We start from the raw sequence: 21,356 nt of genomic DNA, 5'->3' as shown, positions 1-21,356 counted from the left end.
CCATTGTAATTTCTGAGGTTTGCTTCACAGCGGTGGCCGGAGATTGCCACCATGTGCCGCGATGGAACGTGCGCTTGGGACTACGGCGCGATCGCAATCGCTCTGACAGTATGATTTGGATAAATTTTTGACAGTGACGCCAGTTTGGATATATCTTTCATAATTCCTGTTATGTTTTGTCTTTAAACGCGAAACTGCACTGTACGAGTGTTAGCCATGTTTGAAGGTTTTGTTACTGCAATTAAGCTTATGACAATCTTAGAGCGTGAAAACCTTAGAAAAGCCGGTAAGTCCATTTTCTAGTTTAAACGAATAAATGCTTATAAATCCAGTGTAGCTCCTGAATTTTAGTCCCCAAAAGAAGAAATACCACGTATCACTGAAGAGTATAGGTTGAGGAGCTTAAATTTCTGTCGCTTACCCTGCCGGCTTTTCTACCTTCTGCAATTTTTTTTTCTTTTTTTTTACCCAAAGAATAATGGGGGAAGGGCGGGCCCTCCCCTAGATCGGCCAATGATATGTTTTAACACACGCACATTCCAAGTCGGACACTTATTACCTGGAAAGGAGTTAAGGACACCGCTTAATCAAATAGTTAACACATAGCTCCAATAAAAAATTTCCGTTTCAGTCTTTTTAGAGATTTTAGCCCATTTGAACTGAGTTCTCCCAAAATTTCCTTTCATAGGCGTTTCATGTTCGTGAGAGGAAAGTACAATGTAGGAGATTACAGACAACAAAAGGAAAACATTTATATGACCCAATCTTTTTAGTTTACTGTATTTCATAGTATATTCATCTTTTTAAACATATAGTACAGTACAGAACAGTGATACTCTACCAATACTACATTTTGGTGCTTACTTTTACACATGTATATGAAGACAAAGGTTGATTATATTTTTAGTTGACAGGGGATTAATTAATGACCGGAAATTTTCATCAAAATCTTTTAATGGATCTAGCTAAAAGCATACGTTGGATACTTAGCAGCTTTCTACTCAGTCTCGAACTCGGTTGTCAAACATATCCGATTTCAAGAAAAAGGGATTTTGCAGGGAACATCTGATGTGGGTGGCAGATCCTTGCTAAACTGATAATATATAGCATCTAAATAGTTACCACTAAACCACAAAGTTAGTGCATACAGTTCTGATAACGTGTTTCAATTGCAAGAGACATACTTGTAAAAAGCCACTCAATCATCAGTGGAACTGAGGTCTAAATGGCAAACTACATTAGCAAATTTGAAAAGGAATCGCTTTGCAAGTAAATAAATTGAGTAAATAATAACAAGCCGTTAACAGAGTATTATGGCGGCAGACTTAAACATCATACTCATGATAGCATTGTCTGCCATAAGTCTCTCACGGTGAGGAATTCGAAAGTTTCCCCAGAGCGCTAGCGTTCTTTTCCAAGGCAGATACCAAAAGTAATCGACAACCACCATAGTACTGCATTCCACGACTTCCGTAATTCCTACTTTACACTTGTTAAATTACGTTCTACATTCTAGTTTAACTTAAACTCTAATTTAAAGAGGGAGCCTCACTTAGAAGCCTTTATGGCTTCTTCAAACTTCCTCGCCTTTTCCTATTTTGTATTTCCCATGTATTATCTATGCAAATTAGCTTTGTTCCCCTTTTAATATGTAATAAAGGCAAATGATAAATAAATAGATAAATCACTTCCGTGTATCACTCCAAGCACTACAGTGTAGAGCAAACCGTCTAGTTCAGCTTGTAGAAGTGAACACATAACGGCGGCACCAAAGTACAATGAACCATTAAGACATAAGAATATCCCGGATTAGTGATGCTCCATAATTGCTGAACAGAAATTCGCGATGAGAGGAGTAAAAATTGCAATTAGTGATTCATGGCTTTTTGGAGCAATTTTCAATTGGCCGGCGTAAACCAAAAACCAAAGTAATAAGAACAGCCAATAATGACGAAGTTTTGCATCGTTATTAGCCAATTAGGTTTCAAACTACAGAAATTGGGGGCAAATTACCAGTGACGATTCTTTTTCGTTTGGCGTCTTATTTGTTTCGCACACTGTGCGAGTTTCTAGACCAATCACAGAACGAAATAAAGAAAACCAAAGCAGTAGGGGATTACTTTTTACACTCAGTTAAGAATTACTCTATATCAAAATTTCAATCAAACCACGAAAACTCGATAGCTATTCAGTGACTTAAGCTCATCCAAACCGAAAAACTTACGACCTCCTAAAAGCTATATCTCGTCTAAAGCTTTCTTTTCGGCTAAAACTAGAGTTTCGTGAGAGAAATTCCTAAAACTTCGAATTTTTTTCTTTTTGCCATCTGTTTCTTCGTGAAGGTCTTTCTAGTTTGTAGCCATAGCCGCCGTCAAACTTTACTTTAGCCTGTAAATGCAACAAGAAAAAGCAAATCAAAATTAATCAACAAAAATTTCACATTTCCCAGGGTATGGTTTTCCGCAAAGTGATTGGAAATCGGAATGTCAATTTAATGAGAGTAAAAACAAGGAGAACCTGAAGAAAAACGCCGAGGGAAAAGGCGCGGATCAACAACAAATTCAGCCGACATGAGAAACAAGGTCCTGGATATAACCCAGCCACAATGGTGGGAAGCAAGTGTTCTCACAACAATACCTTCCCTGGTCCTCAGGAACAATCAGCAAGTGTGATTCGTGAATACCTCTTAATTAAGCGCGTATGGTTTACAATGTTCTCCTACCAAGCGACTACTGTTCAAATACAAATAGCATATCTTAATATCGCCTAAGAACCAGATAAATGAATACATTATTCGCTTTCCGGACGTTTGTTCGGTTTTCATATTTTCAAACAAACTATAAAAGATCGCTCCAAAAAACACGGCTATAATTTATAAAAAGGACTGAGAAATAATAAGAAGGAAACAAAAACTAAAGCTATTGCTTGTAACTTATTTTATAATTATGCGAGATTCGTGAAACCATAGCAATGGTACATTTCAAGTTACTAAATACACTGGTATAATTTTCCAGCAAGGAACTGGAAGGTTTAGTTCATTCTCACAGTTATCTCTGAGAAAGATCAACTAACTAACCATCGCAGCGATTCGAGAAGAGTTAACAGTTTGAGGGTTGACCCATCCACGAAGCTGGTGCTTTTCGTAGGAAACATAAGGTTTTCGAATTTCGCGACGGATATTAATTGATCTTCATCATTTTCAAATTGAAAAGTACGTGTACTGTGCTTTTCTACTCTTACCTTGTATGGGTTGAAGACTGACATAGTGTACTTCATGAATATGTCCAAGTACTAGAGGCTTGCTTTCGTCAACAGGACCATGTGGCCTGATGTCTACATCATTGTGTATACTGCTGACCACATGAATGCACGTTGTAAAACAATTTGCTGCTGCACAGAGAATGAGGTGATCACCCCAAGCGCCATCTTGTTCCATGGATGTTAGGTAATCAGCCCATGTTTCATGTCCATCGACAAAGTGAAAGAGGTCTGTTCCATCCGGCTATAAGAAGAGACAACAATAAATACTTGAATTCCAAATAGCTTTTGAACAGGGCCGAGCACAATTCAAGGAAAACTCCAAAAATTTACTTCTTTACAATAGAAAAGTCTGTGATAACTTTTTTAGAAATTTAAATGCAGTGGGCAGACAGCAAAAGCTAAGAGAAACATCACGTAAGTGTCACACTACAGGAATCTAAATCATCATCATAATTAAATCATAAGGAATGAGAATTTAAACAAATGTAACCATGCGAGTGAAATTTCAACTACTTTCTCAAATTGAAAAAAAAACCAAAACATTCTGTGTAAGAAGATTATCGTTTAGACTGATGAAAAGGTCATCGAAAAACATGTTCACCTTATTCAGAGCCGCACTAAACTGACGGTAGCTAATTGATTCTGAATTTATTCTGAAAGGAATATCTTTCTAAGCGTACGACGTAAATAACTAAATACAGAACTCTACTAGAGAGTCCATTTGAATTAGATGAAAATGTGGGCAGAGACTACGTTGCCCACAGCTTGAGGCACTGAAATCCACGATAGGAGCTTTCGACACAATCTTATATTGGGTGACTTTATTATCGAACTCTAGGAGAAAAAACCTCACTGTCAGAGTGCCTCTCTCCACAAGTGGAAAACTTGTGGAGAAATTTTCAGGCCATCCTGAAAATACTTGAAGATATCTGGCGTGAAAGTGACTAATGTCCCAGCAAGGACGAGTAGCACTTCAAGTAACGGAGGGAAAAATACACACAGTAATTAAACTACTGATCAACTTCTAGTTCATTTACTTTTGAACATTACAGCAACTCACCAGTTTCGGGTTATCCCTGAGGTACTGAACTAAAGACTGTCTCATCTGGCCATGATGGGTTTTAATTCCTTTGACGGTTTCTAGTTGTTCTGACAAAGCATGGAACATGCAGTTTCCTGACCCTTGATTGTCAGAAATTCTGAAGCCCTTATCTGATGCAATCGTCGTTAACTCCTCTGTCAAGGTAGTGTTGTTGTTGACCGTGCTTGCGCAGAGTTGCATCCGTTGAAGATTCTGGATGGTTCGCTCAAGCAGCCCTAGAAGCAGATTAATTTTAGGTGCATTTCCTAGAGTCATACAATGTAGATGGAAGAGAAGGTTTCGTGACAGAGAAAAAATTAATCCATCACATTAAAGACCGAAATTTCAGTTTACCGCGAATATTTTTAACCCACTGGGAACTCTTCCTGTATCACCACTAAAAGCTGTGCGAAACTTGTATATGATCCGCCTCAGCCTCAAGCTCACTGCTACTGAAGCCATATCCGCCCAAATCAGGGCTGAGAGGGACACTTACCCGACGGGGTACTCTGACTACGTTTTATGGACGGCGCTACTCTCAAATGAACGAAATCTTTCCTTATTAGCAGGATCATGTATGGGAAAAGATTTCATGAGAACACAAATTGATCAAAATCTTCACTGAGAGGGCCAGGTTCCTCTTTCAGCTACAAGGGAAGACTTAAATTAAAAAGTACGGCGAGGAGTTTGGAAGACAGGCCAATAACTTCATTTATTTACTAAACGCTGTCTTCTGATTCGAGAACGATAAACAGTATTGGAATAGGAAGGTAATAGTCTAGACTTGCCAGTTAACATTTTACATCCCTAGGTTTTTTTTTTCATTAAAAAAATAATTATGCTGTAACGAAAGCAATTATTGCTTGTGATTAACTGGAGCAGATAACTTTTAACCTGAGCTTATAAGACAATATGACATTTGTCCCGCTCAAGCATTAACTTTTGGTAATACACTTATATCAAGAAAGTTACTTAAACTTGGGATGGATAAAAGTGGTTTTAGACGTTTCTTTTTCTTTTGCTTGTTCCTTTCTCACTCTTATCAGTTTGTACAAATCGTTTCCTTTTTGATGAACATGGGCGCTATACACAAACACTTAAAGATCTCCATCATGCTGTATTTAGAAACCTATTCCGAGGTAGAAAATTTATTCACATCAATGGCAGGATAAATTTGGATAACACAACGAAAGAAAAGTCTACGGAAAGAAATATAAAAATTATTAACATACCTACGCCATGAACTTTGTTCCACATCAAATCAACGAGAAGGTCACATTGTTTCTCCCAGCTGAACTGCATTTCATATGATGTCCTGAGTCGTTCAGTCCCTTGAAGACGCGGTAATCTCTTCATCTTTCGGACACCATCAATTGCCTCAGCCCACACTTTGGGGTCCTCAGAGTCAACCACAAAGGATGTGCCGAATGGTACTGTGCGCAGTGCATCTCCGAAACCCGAGTTTCCACTTACAAGAATGGGAAGACCAGCTGACAAGGCTTCCAACGCGGTTAAGCCGAACCCTTCCGTCCGGGATGGCATGATGCAGAGATCAACTTCACGAAAACAATCTTTCAATTTCTCCTTGCTTTGCAAAAACGTTCTCACTGTCAGCTGACGTTTAGAAATACCATTCCGCAGAAACTCTTGCGCAACTGCCTCCTGTTTGCCATCAGGTGCACCCACAAAGATCAAATGGTAGGAGTTGTCTTTCAGTTCAGCTACTGCCTTAGCAGCGATATCACACCCCTTAAGACCGAAGTCCTCAGGGTCACCACGACCAAAGATCAACACCCTAAACTTTACAGAGTCAACTGAGGCATGATTTAGAGTAGAAAACTCCTTAAGCGTGCCAGGAGTGAACGACATTATATCTTGCTGCTTCTCACATGAGCGAAGATAGGCAGAGTAGGCCTCCGTCAACTTGGGTCCTACTGCTACAACTAGATTTGCCAATTTACACAAATCTACTTCGGCTGTAGTCTTCTCTTGTCCTTTGGCAATGGCTCTCGGATAGTTTTTGAACATTCCGAGCTCTTCAGGCGCAGTATGCACTACTTGTACCCATTGGCAACTATGGGACTCCCTAATGATTTGGGCTTGCTTACCTAACTTGGCTCCATGACCCAGGACCACGTCAATTATCAGCTCTTTCGGAGGGAAGCTCAACCAGTCAAGGGGGTCGTAGCCTGGACGTCTCTCTGCTTCTTTGATGACAATCTTGTGACTTTCTGCAATTCTCTTCTCTTCTTCAGAACAAGCATATTGTGGGACCAAGAGAGTGACTTCTACCTCATTACGTTCGGCCATAACGATGGCAAGGTGTCTGTTGATGGTGGACAAACCCCCCCTTGACGAATTCCACTCATTGGCCAGTAGAGTAACTTTCAAAGTTTTGTAGCACTTTGCTGGGTGACCACGCACTGATGCAACTTGTGAGGTTCTTATTTCTGACGGAGCCAAGCCCTTTTGGATAATGACATAAAAACATTATTATAAAGGAAAAGCACATCATTTTCCAAGTAAGGTATATAAAACAGTTTTCACAAAAAAACGTACTTCTGTTAGAGAAAAATATTCTTTTTTCCCATCAAGAAATTATAAACCAGATGGAAGGAAACGAACTGGTTGAACGCGTTCCTACATGTCTTGAATCAACCAAAAAGGTAATTACACAATTGTAAAACATACAATCTCATACAGTATATCCATTGCTGAATTGCTTTAGGAGCTCGATGAAGCAAGATCCCTCTATGACACCATTAGATCTCAATCTGTTCCAAGATTTTCTAAATTGGGTATTCCGATTCATACGACTGCCATCGCACAATGGCACAATATCAATATCTTCCTAATTGGTTTCCGTTACTACTTACGAACGAATACATACAAAGAATGCTTTATACCTGGTTCAACAACCATTTATCTTGTCCAGGAACTGTTAGTACTTCATTAGACATGCTTTCCATACAGATCAAATCCTGTCCTTGCCTTAATTCAAGCAGGTGTAAGCAGTCTTCTTCTCCACAGGACACTTGGTTGTGGTTTACGCACTTGCGACCGCTTTGCTGACAGTAGGGGCATTCAACACAAAATTCATGCTGCATCCTGCTCAGGTGTGGGAACTCCTGCGACATCTTTTCTAAAGTGCTCTCCATAAACAATCGCACACTTCTAGCAACTTCTACCAAAGTTGCATTAGAAACTGCAACTACGTTCCTCTTAATTCTTTGTCTCAAGAGGATTTTTATGAACTTCTTTTTGCAAATCATAATCATGTCATGTATGACGCGTTCTTCAAGAATGAACCATGCACCATTCTGGTAGAGTTTTGGAGGCTGTGACGATCCATTTGCACCACACCAAGCAACCGATTTTGAAACAAGGCGAGTAAAAAGACCATGCGGAACAAAGCCTTCTTGGAAATGAAGATACAAAGGACAAGGATCCGTAGATGATGGTTCCATTTTACAAAGATCTTCAGGTGAGGACCTCAGTTGACATGGCACAAAGTAATAAACGTCAGCCGGGGATGGTGAGTATTTGGCAATCAAACAAAACTGCTCCATCATGTCCAAGATGTCTTCCTTGATAACGCCTTGCTCAATAAGAGGGGAAAAAACGTGATCAACAAGCTCCATCGTAAGGACACCACTTGTCTCGAGTTGCAGCCAGTACTTGGAATGCACAGGATCCTGAAACCACAAATTCCCTATTTGAAATAAGTTCAATCTACCAATTTTTATTTAAAAATGCCCCATTTAATTTGCAGCGGACCAAAAACATCTCTCCTTTCCTCATTACTAAGGGTACAATGAGTGGTAAAATGTAGTTGGCAAGCCTCCCGAAATGAGTCAACATAATAAGAAAAATCTTGTTATTCATCTCTAATTAGTTTATGGAATTTCCCCCTTACCTCCCCACCCTCAAACGATATCGTAATAAATTAGTGACCATTTTGTCAATATTGAAATGAGGGAGAGTGGGAGACACATGAAAGTTATGGAGAAAACTCAAAATGTTGTAAGGGGTGTAAACAACGTGAAAAAACAAACGGACAAACAGTCAATTAAATTAACATTTTTTCGTCAAGCGCAAGTTGGGGGATGGTAACAAATCCTGCCTACGATCTGCAATCATCTCGATGCATAGAAGATTATCTTTTCCTACCGCTTTTTTGAATGCTGGGATGGTTATAAGCTTCTTGAATAGACTGATTAACCACTGTGCCTTCAGAATGACTGTACTGCGGTGTTTCACAATCAATCCTAAGTCGTGATAGAAATTCAACATGGTGTGAAACTGTTCAACGTCTTCTATAAAACATACATCCTTGGCATAGGTTTGAAGATGGACAGTATTTGAGTGGTATACATTCTCAGCTACCAAAGCTTCAATGACCTTTTCGAAGTTAAACCATCTAGAAATATAAAAAAATTATAATTAGTCTAACTAACAGAAAGGTATACATCAGATAGCAAATTGCATGTAGCAAAGTTTGGAAATTTCTAAATGTAACTTTAGAATATGGCGTAATAGCCGGTTGAGCATCTTTTGAGGATATATTACATCCACAAGTAATGGTAGCATGTTGTTAAGCACTGAAAAATTCGTCGTCTTGAAAGCGCTTTACGCCTGTTTCCCTACTCGTCGAGTTTGCTACATGTTCGCTTCTAACATGCACAATTCGCTGCCTCTGCTAATTCACAGTTTTAATTTCTCTTTTAACCATAAACCACAAGCAATATCTGTAATTTATACTCCCAACTGCGTGATTACCGTTTCTAGGAGTCAGTTAAACTGATCATATGCAAAGTTCCTTCTTGTGTGCTTTAAACCGCTACTTTGATTTTTGGATTGTTGCGAGGTTACGTTTCACAAGTAAACCTGATTGTAGGGTGGAACGAATCGGCAAAGTCAACAAAATTGTAAGCGTCTTTCATAGAAATGTTCCACAGTGAAAATATGTCATCAATAAATCTCTTCCAGACCAAAGGTTAGAGGGACTAGCCATTAACAGTCGCTTTTCTAGGTTTGCCATAAAATGGCAGAGAAAGCAACTGCTGTCTTAGTTCCCATGGCGATGCCATGTTTTTGTATGAATAATCTTTCGTTGAGCTTGAAAGAATTTTCTTCAAGTATGAGCCGCAAAAGTTTCCGTAAATCATCTGTGGGAATTGGTAAATTATGCTCATAATGTGAGCATAATTTACTGTGGTAGAATGAAGTAAGTAGCGAATTCGGTATGTAAGTAACGAACATTTAGCGAACTTGAACGTAGTGAACTCGACAAGTAACGAAACCAGCTATGAAAGCCACTCGTGCGTTTCAGTACAGCTGTTGTTAGAAAAAAATGAGCTGAACATCTCTTTGTGCTTATATCATTACACATCATACTTTACCTCACTGGTATCTTCTCTCCCATATAAGGTTCCTGTCGAAGTACTTCCAGGATTCTCGCTCGAAGAGCATGAATTTCATCGGCATCAGTGCCATCATTGTCTCCTTCTTGACCTTTCAATTATAAATTATGTAAAACAATTAGTGCTGTTGAGAGAAGCCAGGGAGGAACAGAGATTTCTCCTCGGACTTTCGATACGAGTTTGATGGCAACTAAGACCATGATCCCCTATTTCGTATTCGGAAAGGTCTATTTCTGCTGCAGCACTCTAAGTCACTTCTTCGCAATGTATAATAACTTTCAGACTAATTTGGTCTGTTAAAACATTCGTTATGGTATTTACATATACAATCCAGGTTAACAGAAGAAAAAAAGGGAAAAAAAGAGAAAACAAAAACAAAAAAAATCCAGGAATAACGGGAACACTAACAAGGTGCCAACATCAAAAGTAGATAAGTACCTAGACTGGGACAAAAGGATGTTAGGAATTAGATGCGGAAAAGCAACCGGTAAAATATTCAGTGAATCCAATCAACTTTATCTAACGATGATTTTGTCTGTCCTCGATAGAAATAAAATTAAGCCCAACCTCATTAACCGATAAACCCGTCATTAATCATCATGTTGAACCCAAACACATAATTTACCTGTTTGACGATTTCTTTGAACTTTAAAGAAATTCCAGAATTTCCGTGCGAATGATTGGTCTCCTTGAGTGTTATCAATGTAGAAGAATGGTCGGATCACATGTTTTCCATATTCCTTACTGGAAATCTCACGAAGTATCTTGGATGAAACATCCTTCCTATCTTCATATGGCTTGTCAGCATGGGTGCCGACGATGAACACTGGAGGTCGGAGATAGGGGAGCACGTTAGGCGTTTCAACCATTTCTTCTCCAGTTGATCTAATATTATGAACTGTCACGAGCCACGACAGCAAATTCTCTAGATTTGTCTCATTGTTCGGGTTCTCCAAAGGTACTTCATGAGTTCCCTGTCTGACATATGGCTGAGCTCGGGCATTCAGTGGCTTGCTAAGGTTGTGAACTACGATGTACACAGCTCTTGACGAAAGAAATACTGGGTAAGCAGCATAGTACAAATGTTGACCCGCAAAATCCCACACATCTGCGGTTATCGAGGATCCTTTCTCGATGTATGTACTATCAGCATCCACACCTTCAACGATCATGTTCTTTAGGAGTTCATCAGCCTGTTTTTCAACGGTATTAGAAAGTACGGTGGCGTTGATAGCCATTTTGGACTTCGTGCTTAGATTCTCTCCTTCATGAACTTCGCTTGATGGCTTGGATCTATCTGGAAACTTAGTGGCCGAATCCTCGTACACGGAAACCTAACATTTTAAAATAAGATGAAATATCAATACTGTGGATACCAAACCGCGTTTGAAATTGATGGCTGATGCATCTTTATTTACACAGTGGATATCGATCTATCTCGTTATGTCAAAACAATGAAATGAGCATTAAATGTGTGAATTCGTTTAAGATCATTCAAAAAAATTCAGGTTTCAGTGTAAAAACATTGTAAACGGACCTCATCGGCGACAACATGTTTTGTGTGCAATTCCTCTCCTGACTCCACTCTGCGTTCTTCCTTAGGCTGTGCCCCTACTGCTTTCATTTCTGAGTCTTCCTTCTCATCACCAACAATCATGTGATACCTTTCTGTCGCTAGCAGTTTTGCCATACCCGTTGTATATTCCAAAAAATCAGACAAACTTGACTTGTTCGCACAACTTGGAGTCCAGTTCTTAATTTGCTCCACTTCAATTTCGAACTTTGATGGCTCAATTTCGATCCCGTCCGTGCTCCGTTCCCGGTAATCAAATGGCAGACCTAAGAGAGTCTTCTTTAAACTTGTTTTTCCGGCACGATCTTGGCCAACCAATATTATGCGACCACGATAAACATTCACAAATCCATCTCTAAGGGCCTCTTCATAAACTAGTTTTGCAGAATGTCCTTGTGCCAAAATATCCGGAGGAGCTACAGCTGCAAGTGAGGGAAAAGGAAAATTTAATATTGCAGTAATTGCCTATTGTAGAACAGTAAAGTGAGAAACAAAGAACATTTCTACGATACATCACGACCTTGTGGAGGGTGATACATATAATACAAGGAGCATATTACTAAAATTAACTTCCATGAAAGTCATATCAACTTTTGGAAGATTAAATGTTTCCGGTAGAAGAGAAAATGATCTTTTTCAAAATTTCAAGTAAATCTGTCACACAAGACCTCCTTAACGTATTCTTGTCGTAAAATAGTGACGGGATTTTTCATCTTCCTTGCACAGTGAGCCTTCAAGCCGGGTTCTTTTGTACCATTTTTAATTTTAAATGCTTGGAAAAAGGTTTGTAAAGTACACGAACACTGCACTCAACAACAAAACCAGCCTGCTTCCGACGGTTACGCTTTTTTCAAGTGCACACCCCGAGACTCTATAGCCAGAACGATCGGTTGGCAAATTTGAATTAAACATTCCCACAAAGGGATTATCAGACGAAGCTTGCAACGATTCCTACTAGCATCAATCCTCATAATAAATAAAATAGTAAGTGAAGGTTGTATTTTTAAGTGTACAATCGACTCTTGCCCTACGAACACCTCGCTACTACGGACACCCTACCATTGCAGACAAGAGGCATCCCCCGGAGAAACGCACAAAGAAATGACTGAAATATACTCCCGCTATTACGGACTCTCGCTATTACTGAAATGGGGACACTTTCATAACCCCCAGCACGACATTTCACTTGCTTTTTCTCTTGCTATAGCGGACACTTCGTCCAAAACCCTGACTCACATGCTATAAAGCCACATTATTATAAGGAAAATAAAGAAACCATTCTTTAATTGGGTGCTAACATAAAAATTTCCTGCTTAATTGCGGCCAGATCTTTTTCCGGTTCGTGAGGCAATGTTAGAAACTTTATTTTTGTGTAGCTACATATTATCTCATATGTTTGGAGACAAAACAATGTTTTTTTCTCTTGTAGCCCGCTATTACGGACTCTCGATCCTACGCACACGAAATCTGCCCCCTCCCCCCGCCCCCAAGGGGGTGTCCGCAATAACGGGAGTCGACTGTATACGTATACTTCAAAGTGGATCTCTACGCGAAGATGGAAAGACAGGCTTCATCTACTTGAAGCTCTAATCTTTACAAAGAAATTACTTCAGAAACTCTCAAATGAGATAAAAATCACCACAGCGCTAGAGACACACAATCCTTACTCCGAGATAACATTGTGCTCAAGTGTGCAAAAGATATATTGCCATATACTCATGTAACACTACCTGCAATGTCTACGGAGATCGATCTTGTCGTCGTATCCACATACCTAATAAGACTTCTTATCTCTACTAGAGTGAGCGGATTTCCTTCAACCAATAGTTTTTTAAGGTCAGGCAGTTTTCTAACCACATCAAGTACCTTCAGTTGGTTATTTCTCAAGTCCAGCTCTTGAAGTCGTTTCAAGCATCCAATACTTTCAGGCAGAGAGGACAGTCTGTTGTTATTCACATATAAGCACGTCAGGTTGATCAATGGTAAAAAAGTATTAGGAAGCTTTTCAAGACAGTTGTGGCTCAAATTCAGCGATAGGATATTTGCAAGTTTTTTCACGTTCTTTCGTCTACGCAGAAACTCCCCCATGCCATAAATCCACTGATCCCTGTCCAAATTTCTCCCACTCAGATCCAAAGTATTCTCTTCGAGAGCAAAAGTTTCGCTGATAACGGATAAGGGCGCAGTTAAACGTTTCACTACAAAATAGAATGATTACAAAAAACTAAGAACCAACTGACAATTCCCTGTCAGCTTTGCCCCTCTACATTCTGAATAATGCCTACACCTATCACACAAAAAGTATTTCCTAATGAACCATCCCTGGAAACCTTAATTAACAGGAAAGAAGTGCAGGAGTTTCACATATAGAGAACTAAACACAGCTTAGGAAAACTGATATAACTGGTATAGGTAACAGGAGCAACCTAGTTTTGACACTAGGAACAAAACCTCGCACTACATTTTTCTTCTAGCAAACATAAGAACAATTATGCTATTAATAATTTTTTGTCTTTTTTCCACGGGGAGAAATTACTGCTAGTTATCCAAGCTCATGTTTCATAGAAGCAGCCACTGCTACAACAGACATACAATTGTAACAAACATATTCTCACAGTTACCCTTTCAATTGAACTTTAGTCAGAAACCTATACTCAACTATTTTTTTTTTTATATTAAGACGAACACTTGACTGAAAAAATAATGTGATTTCTGTCAAGGCCTATCCACTGGAAGTGTTCTTATTTCCATTAACGAGTGCTAATTGGAAAGAAGTGTTTCACAATGGCCACTCTGCGGGAATGGCGTTACTAGACTTTCTGAAGCTTTCTGCAATGCTTTTCATCCAATGTCATGGCGCAACCTCCAAGCTATCAGCAAGTCTGGCTTCATAAAAGAGTGTAGTATGTGATAATTTACAAAGCATTCTCTATTAAATTATATTATGATAAGTAGTTGCATATTTTCTTCCGTCTGTGTCGGCCTTTAGCCGACGCATATTAAGGAATCCCCTTTCAACCCAGGTTTTTAACAAAACCAGTTGGAGAGTATTGCAATGCGTGCAAAGCGTATCATTTGACAAAGACACCCTGTGAGAAAACACATCTACTTTAAAAAGCAGTGTAATTGATAAGTCAGGTTGTTGGGTGATGGGGCGGTAAAATGGTTAGAAATAATCATGATTAGCTCTGGCACCTCATATACCAATGGACTCAAGTGCAGACTTTACCGTCAGTTTGTCAGACACATCAATGAAAAGGGTAATTTAGTATTATCAACTGAGTTGATAACGTAAATTGGCCACCGTAAAGAGTTTAAAAGCTCACATTTCCAGCGTTAGCCCTTCGTCAGAGCGACTGGAGATTTTTCTAGAGATTTGAGGCTTTCCGAACTGTCTAGATATAGGGAAGGGCCGCAAACTGCCATATGCTGCTCAGACTGGTTAGAGAGATTAAAGTGTCTAGCGACTGGTTAAGATGCGCCTTTGTTATTTCTTTCTACTTCGCGAAGGTGTTCTCGGAATCGGTCACTTAGTAGTCTTCCAATTTTTTACCAATGTACAACTTTTCGTAAAAAGCTATACATTGGTGAAACATCTTTCAAATCGACAGTGTTAATCCCTACGGCCAGTTAAATAAAAGCGCTCGTTGATGGCCAATTTACGTTATCAACTTAGTTGATAATACTACTGAGAAATTACGCTGTTATATTCCACCAATGACATAGCACCACAGTTTCTTTAGAAACCTAACCCCTTTAGATCAATGAATAGTCAATTCTACTCACCTACTTCGGAGAAAAGGTCTTCCACATTTTTGCCTGTTAATGCTGACACTTCCATAAAAATCTCAACAATATTGTTTGTATCTGCATAATTCTGAGCTTCCTGAAAGAACAAAATATAAAGTCGAAATCTCCCACCATAAAATAACAGTGTGCGTGAGCTGCATTCCTGAAATAACTCTGAGTTAATTTTGGGAATAAAAGGAAAAGAAATATAGCTTACCATTGATTACCGAAAAAATGGGTCTAATCAATTTTTTTTTTAATTTAAATTTTTACAATAAAGCCTGGTAAGAGAAGTCTTGAGAAGCGCTGTTGTCATTAGTAGTGGCTGTCCTTTTGACAAACTGAGCGTCAGTCATCATCAGAGTCCAAGGAGGAGTTTTGGTAAAATGATGTATTTCTGCCTCCTGAAAACTAATTCGTTACTTTTGCTGTGATGTCATTGACTGTGACAATCGGGTAACATGATTCCTTCGTCATTCAACCGTATGTGAGTTAACTCATTGTTTTCTGTCTTAAAAACAAAAAAAGGTATACAAGAATAGTTCATTCTAATAGGTCGCTTTGTTACGTCAACGTTGTGAAAAGGTTACTTGCGAGGTGCCAACGTCAGATTGTTGACATATGCCTGGTGAGCATGGTGTTGTTGACATTGGTTGAAACAGGGAAGTCTGCCTTTTAGGCAGCTAGATGTCAAATGCCTGATATAGTTGCTCTACGCAGGTTTCGTAACAAATAAGATTTTAAAAGACGCGTAGGAAGTTCCCATGTTCTGACATTAATACAGCAAGATACATGTAGAGTCGCACTGTAAATAAGCACTTACTAAAAATGCATTCTTCTCCCTAAGATGCAACCCGACAAATAAAATCACAAAATGATTTTATACCAAGGATATAAAAAGAAATCATACAAAAATGGTCCAAAGAGCTTTCATAAACCACCTCACTTTACCGTCCTTTCTCAAACATGATTTACATCATTCTCTACAAAAACCATTAAAAAACCTTCTGACCTACGTGATTTCATGTTTACGACATGTAGCACATTAGCATTATATAAACATAGCCACATTACTTACCTCAAAAGACACCTCCCTTCTACTTTCAAGATCTGCTTTATTCCCCACAAGAGCTACAAAGGCACCTGGCCTGGCCTCTCGAGTGAACGCATAAACCGACATAATTGCGTCCCCAAATGAATGTCTCTGTGTTATGTCATACACAACAATAGAAACATCTATTGGGTGATTATTAGGATAAATAGTGAAGGGCCCTCTCAAAGCAGCAGGGTTCTCTATTTCAAGGTTCACCATCACGTCTTGATCCAGACCTACTCTTTTACAATACCAAGAGATGTGCACTAAAAAGAACAAATGAACATAGATTAAAACTTAGATCACTGAACTTTCAAAAAAATCATATGGTTTGCTTTCATGCTCATTGTTAAACGTTTTCTTACCTGTCTCAGAATGGCGGAAGTAACAACGATTCCCATTAACAAATGTGTGCAGCAAGTGCAATTTACCCACTTTGTACCCTCCTGTTTTAAAACAGAGGTGAAAAACAAAAATTTATTGAACCTGAACACAAATTACAATGATCCATGTATTGTTGACATATTTTTGAATATGATGTAGAGTGTAATGGTCAGCAATAAAATTACATACTTGAACTTGAAAAGCTTTCAACTTTTGAAAGAAGACATCAATCAATTATTGGCCTGTAATAGTTATTTTCTGTGACACAACCATGAAAGTATCTTGTAACTTTAACAATCAAAATAACAAAATATTACATGCATATAGGAAACAAAAAAATTTAAAAATGAAGTTATACTGATAGATTGACCAGTAATTAGATTAATTTTGTTTGCACTCACCATCAACTCTCAAATAAAATGTCAGTTCTGGAGTTTTTAAACCAATGAAGTTAGATTCCATCTGTGAACATCAAGAATGATACAAAGCCTTCATAATACAACAAGTGACTTTGTGACTCTAAACGTTGTTCATTGAAAACTTAAGGAATCCCCCTCTTTCTTCTTCTTGGCCAAGTAAACATTTACTAGTTAACTAATGAAGTTGCTTAAGCAGGGTGCTTTTATTATGATAAACATATGAAAACAAAAATACAATATAAAGGAAAGAGTTGATCTCCACTTTATCTTAAAAATACATCTTTAGTTAAATAGACGCATGTTAGTAAAATCATTACTTCCATTTAGGTTTTTTTTCCTTGAAATTTTTTTTAACAAAAGAATTATAGAAAAGTAGTCAGAAAAAATGGATCTATAACAATCAAATATATGTTCCAAACCATCTTGACCCGGAATTTGAAATTACAAACTACTAACAAAATAAATTCCATTAACTAGGTTCCACAAAAAGTTACTTGTAGGAAAAGCCTCACCCATAGCCTCCCTCAAAGAAAGTTTCAGTTGGTGCCCCCCTCCCCTACATTATTTTCCAGCAAGCAAATCAAGTTCTTTTCCTATACTTGATTGAGTACATTATTTTTCATAATACTTCTATCTAAACAAGTGGTTTGAATAAAACAGTAGAAAGGGATGTTGGATGACAGCAAGTAAAATGGTTTATTTTATATGATTTAGAGGTCACTACAGGAGGAATTAAGTTCTGTTGTCTCACCCTCCTGGGAAATTAATCCTTCCCTCTGCACCAATGAAAAATTAATTTCCACTGAAAAAGCCTTTTTTATAAGAATTCTCAACATAAAGTAACAAAGAAAGCAGAATTATAAGAGCCAAACTTAGCATATTTATATGATCAACATATCAGGCACATAATGGGTCAATAACAGAAAACCAGTTTTAATATAAAATTTTGCAAAATTTAGTCTCCAGTAACATTCACAATGGCTGTAAAGATAATTCTCTGTGTTAAGCTATCATCACTTAACACACTAGTTAAAGTAAAAACTTTGACTGATAATGGATTGTATCATGCAGAGGATTCAGTTTATTTAAGGTATTTCTGAGCCATTTAGTGACTAATGGTGATGTCCAAAGTGACAATTTACCAACAGTCAGATTATGTGGGTAGTTATTAGTAACAGAGCATGATGATCAATCAGAAGGCAGTTAGTTCAGCCAGCCAGTTTGCTCAACTGGTTGCTTTCAAGTGACTATGCTCTGTTTATTTGCAATTATTTAATCAAGGATCTTTTCATCTATTTGTTTAGTTCCATTACCTAATATCTTTCATTTACTTATCACCTAAAAGTGCTTTTGTAGCCCCGAAAAAAATTAATCATCTATTCTCCAAAAGTTCTTTAGTAACCCTCGGTGACACCACAATGCACTACCTTTTCTGAGCCCTAATTACTTGGGGAGTGGTATGGAGAAGAACCCCTGGCTCTATGGAGCCATTCACATGAGTCCAGCCAACTGTGCTGGCTCATCTTTTGAGATCTAATCTTATCATTCTCTCCTTAACTAAAATACAATGTCAAAAGTCATTCCTCATCCATGCCACTAAGTCTAGTTGCCAACCATGCAATCTAAAGATTGAGTTAAGGGATATAAGTTTGTAAAGAAACTCTGGTGCTGCCTAAGTAGGAGAGTATAACTAAGTAATTTAATATTATAAACTGAGTTGATAACACAAATTGGTCACCATAGAGAGTTTCAAAGCTGATGTTTTGAGCACTAGCCCTTTGTCAAAGTGAATGAAGGAATTTTGGGTTCGCTGTGTTTTATGCAGAAAATGGAGCAACACTGTCAGTGGGAATATGGTGACGAGGAAACAAGAATAAATTGGTTGAACAAAAAGCACTTGTTGGTGCCATGAGGATTAAGAGCGCTGATTTGAATAGATTTTTGTTCTAGAGTTTTGCAACTTTAAAAATTGAGTTGCCAACCATGTAATCTAAAGATCATGCATACTCGTCTGTAGTTGCCAGCAGTGCAACTTTAAGATCTAGTTGCCACGCATTGTAATCTAAAGATGTATTTGCAACCATGCAATCTAAAGGTCTAGTTGTCAACCATGCAATTTGATATCTAGTTAAGATCAGGATTATGTAATTAGGTGAGAAAAGATGTCCACACAGCAACAAAGTGGACCTACAAGGGAACAATGTCTAAAAGTTGGACTAATAATGAGGATTGAAATGCACCTATGACAGCATGTCAAAACACACAAATAACAACAAAACTAGGTGCTATAGATAGCAACTTAAACTTTCAACCTCACTGCCTAACAAAGACTAACAGTAAAGCAGTTGAAATGTCATAATCATACACAATTATTAGCCTGACTCCTACATTACTAGACAAATGATGAAATGTTCATTTATGGATTCGAAATCATAGGAGATATTTGAAAACTTGTTAACTTATAAAATTTAAGATTTATTAGCGGAATTTTATTTGCCAAATAAAAAATAAACCTTAAGATATAATAGCATTCTTTCTTACAGAGGAAAACAGATATTTCCATATAGCCCCGTACTATCCTGAAACATAGCCGTATTCCCGAAGGCAACTTATTGTTTATGCCACTGTTTTCTTTATCCAAGAGCTGTATGCATAATAAAGTCGCCCTATGGAGCTGTGCAAAATTATGAGTTGACTGTTATGACTTGGTACTTTTGCCGATTGAACTACAAACCTATTAATCGAACCATATCATAGCATTCCCTCCAGAAGAGAAAATTTCACTCAATAAATCCCAAATTTCTGTAAATCAATTGCCCGAGATGAAATTATCACTCGCTTTCTCTTCTGATATCACAGAACATAAAAGCAATTCAACATCAAATAGCTAAATACCCTGAAAACTTTCAATTTTGCTTCAACTACAATTTATTGTCGTACTTGGAGCATATTTCAAAGTGAAATCAAGATGCTTAGTAGACGAACTCTTCCCTGATATATAATTATGTATGGCATTGATTACATCTTCAGTTAACTTTATAGCTCTTCCTTACACAAGGCTGTGCTCTAGGAAAATTTTCAGGGCGCCCTTCGGGCGCCTAACCATGACAAGTAGGTCGCCCAGGTCGCCAAATATGGTGCTGATAAACATCTTGCATGCCACGGACGAAGCTAATTAAATAAACACAAATTTGCATAGAGGATGGTTTCGTTTTATTAATCAAGCGCTCCACTATTGAAACTGTTGAAACACAAAAATTAAATATAAGCATCAACCACTTCAATAGAAAAATTAGATCTTCAACACATGCTTGTGCAAAAATCGTGCAGTTTCTCACGGGCAAGGAAAAAATAATTTTTTACATAACACACGCGACAACTTCTTCTTGTTGTCCTGCCGAATATTTTTTAGTTCTGCAAATGTCATCAAATTAGCAAGTAAAATTATAAAATGTTAGTTACAATCAGTTGCTCGCTTTATCGCGTCGTTCAATGGACAAGAAACCTGGGCCATGTACTATATTAATAAACTGGAAGAGAAACCACCGAAGCGAAACAAGACCCATGACCTAACTTAATATTTAACCTAAATGTACAGATCACACAGGCTATTGATTGCACTGCGCTTTCAGCGCTTTTGCTTTTCGGGCTAACGGGAGCCAGGGAGCACGATGGAGTTTCTTTTTGTTTCGTTCCGTTCCGTTTCTATACGTTTGCTGGTTTCGTTTCGGGTTTTCACACAAGCCGAAATCTATGCGCCCAAACGGGCGACCGCTTTTCTTTTTCAGTCGCCCGAGACCAAATGTTAGTCGTCTATGGCGACCGGGCACCGCTAGAGCACAGCCTTGTTACATCACGCTCATTAAACATGAAACACCTCTTACCTCAGCAGGAGAAACTACAGACTACACAGGAGCGAGAGATAATAAAAAAACAGCCATAACCTTCGCCTAAACAGCAGAAACACTCAAAGTTGAGTCAAAATTCACTTCCGCCTTTCTTCGGCCCAAAGTGCATTGTTATCATTCTCAAAAGTACGTCATATGCGACCATACCGCTGACAAGTAGCCAAAATCACCCTGGGCTCGAGATTGTCCAATCCCGTTGAACCCATGCGTAATCAGAGTAGTCACGCTTAGTGAAAGCAAAGGAAAAATCTGAAGGACAATTGCACGCTATTCCAAGACAAATTGACTGGAAGATCGAAAAGGACGAATAATCCAATATTTAGGACCACAATCATGAATACAGTCGCAAGATTCATCACACTGTTTCAGTGCGCCTCGCTTACGATAATTAATTTTAAACCTGTATGAGTGGACCTTAGACCCCT

At 38.4% G+C, this 21,356-nt stretch overlaps 1 protein-coding gene across 3 annotated transcripts; it reads right to left on the bottom strand.

Moving 5' to 3' along the window:
• Positions 1–1,586: 1,586 nt before the first annotated feature.
• Positions 1,587–21,045, bottom strand: LOC131781897 (uncharacterized). 3 transcript variants are annotated; one of them, XM_066166925.1, is made up of 15 exons: positions 20,908–21,045; positions 17,006–17,066; positions 16,586–16,666; positions 16,206–16,486; positions 15,125–15,224; positions 13,069–13,536; positions 11,303–11,760; positions 10,391–11,099; positions 9,745–9,856; positions 8,513–8,762; positions 7,249–8,037; positions 5,575–6,808; positions 4,322–4,578; positions 3,241–3,502; positions 1,587–2,388 (listed from the first exon to the last, which is right to left on the bottom strand). In XM_066166925.1, the coding sequence occupies exons 2-15, from the start codon at positions 17,064–17,066 to the stop codon at positions 2,384–2,386; spliced, it is 5,067 nt and encodes a 1,688-aa protein (XP_066023022.1). In that variant the 5' UTR covers positions 20,908–21,045; the 3' UTR covers positions 1,587–2,383. The 3 variants fall into 3 exon arrangements, with proteins under 3 accessions (XP_066023022.1, XP_066023023.1, XP_066023024.1); XM_066166927.1 differs by lacking the exons at positions 1,587–2,388; positions 3,241–3,502 and having other exon boundaries at positions 4,357–4,578; positions 5,579–6,808; XM_066166926.1 differs by lacking the exons at positions 16,586–16,666; positions 17,006–17,066; positions 20,908–21,045 and having other exon boundaries at positions 15,125–15,638; positions 16,206–16,346.
• Between the last annotated feature and the right edge of the window lie 311 nt (positions 21,046–21,356).

Source organism: Pocillopora verrucosa, chromosome 5 (genome assembly GCF_036669915.1).
Source record: "Pocillopora verrucosa isolate sample1 chromosome 5, ASM3666991v2, whole genome shotgun sequence".
Taxonomy (NCBI): Eukaryota; Metazoa; Cnidaria; class Anthozoa; order Scleractinia; family Pocilloporidae; genus Pocillopora; species Pocillopora verrucosa.
This window is presented reverse-complemented; position numbering and strand designations above follow the sequence as displayed.

Excerpts from the sequence above, each read along its gene's own strand:
- LOC131781897 (XM_066166925.1), bottom strand. The coding sequence starts at position 17,066 with ATGGAATCTAACTTCATTGGTTTAAAAACTCCAGAACTGACATTTTAT. Across the intron at positions 16,667-17,005 it reads ATTTTATTTGAGAGTTGATG|GAGGGTACAAAGTGGGTAAA; the intron begins GTGAGTGCAAAC and ends GTTTTAAAACAG. Across the intron at positions 8,038-8,512 it reads TCCCAGCATTCAAAAAAGCG|GATCCTGTGCATTCCAAGTA; the intron begins GTAGGAAAAGAT and ends TTGTGGTTTCAG.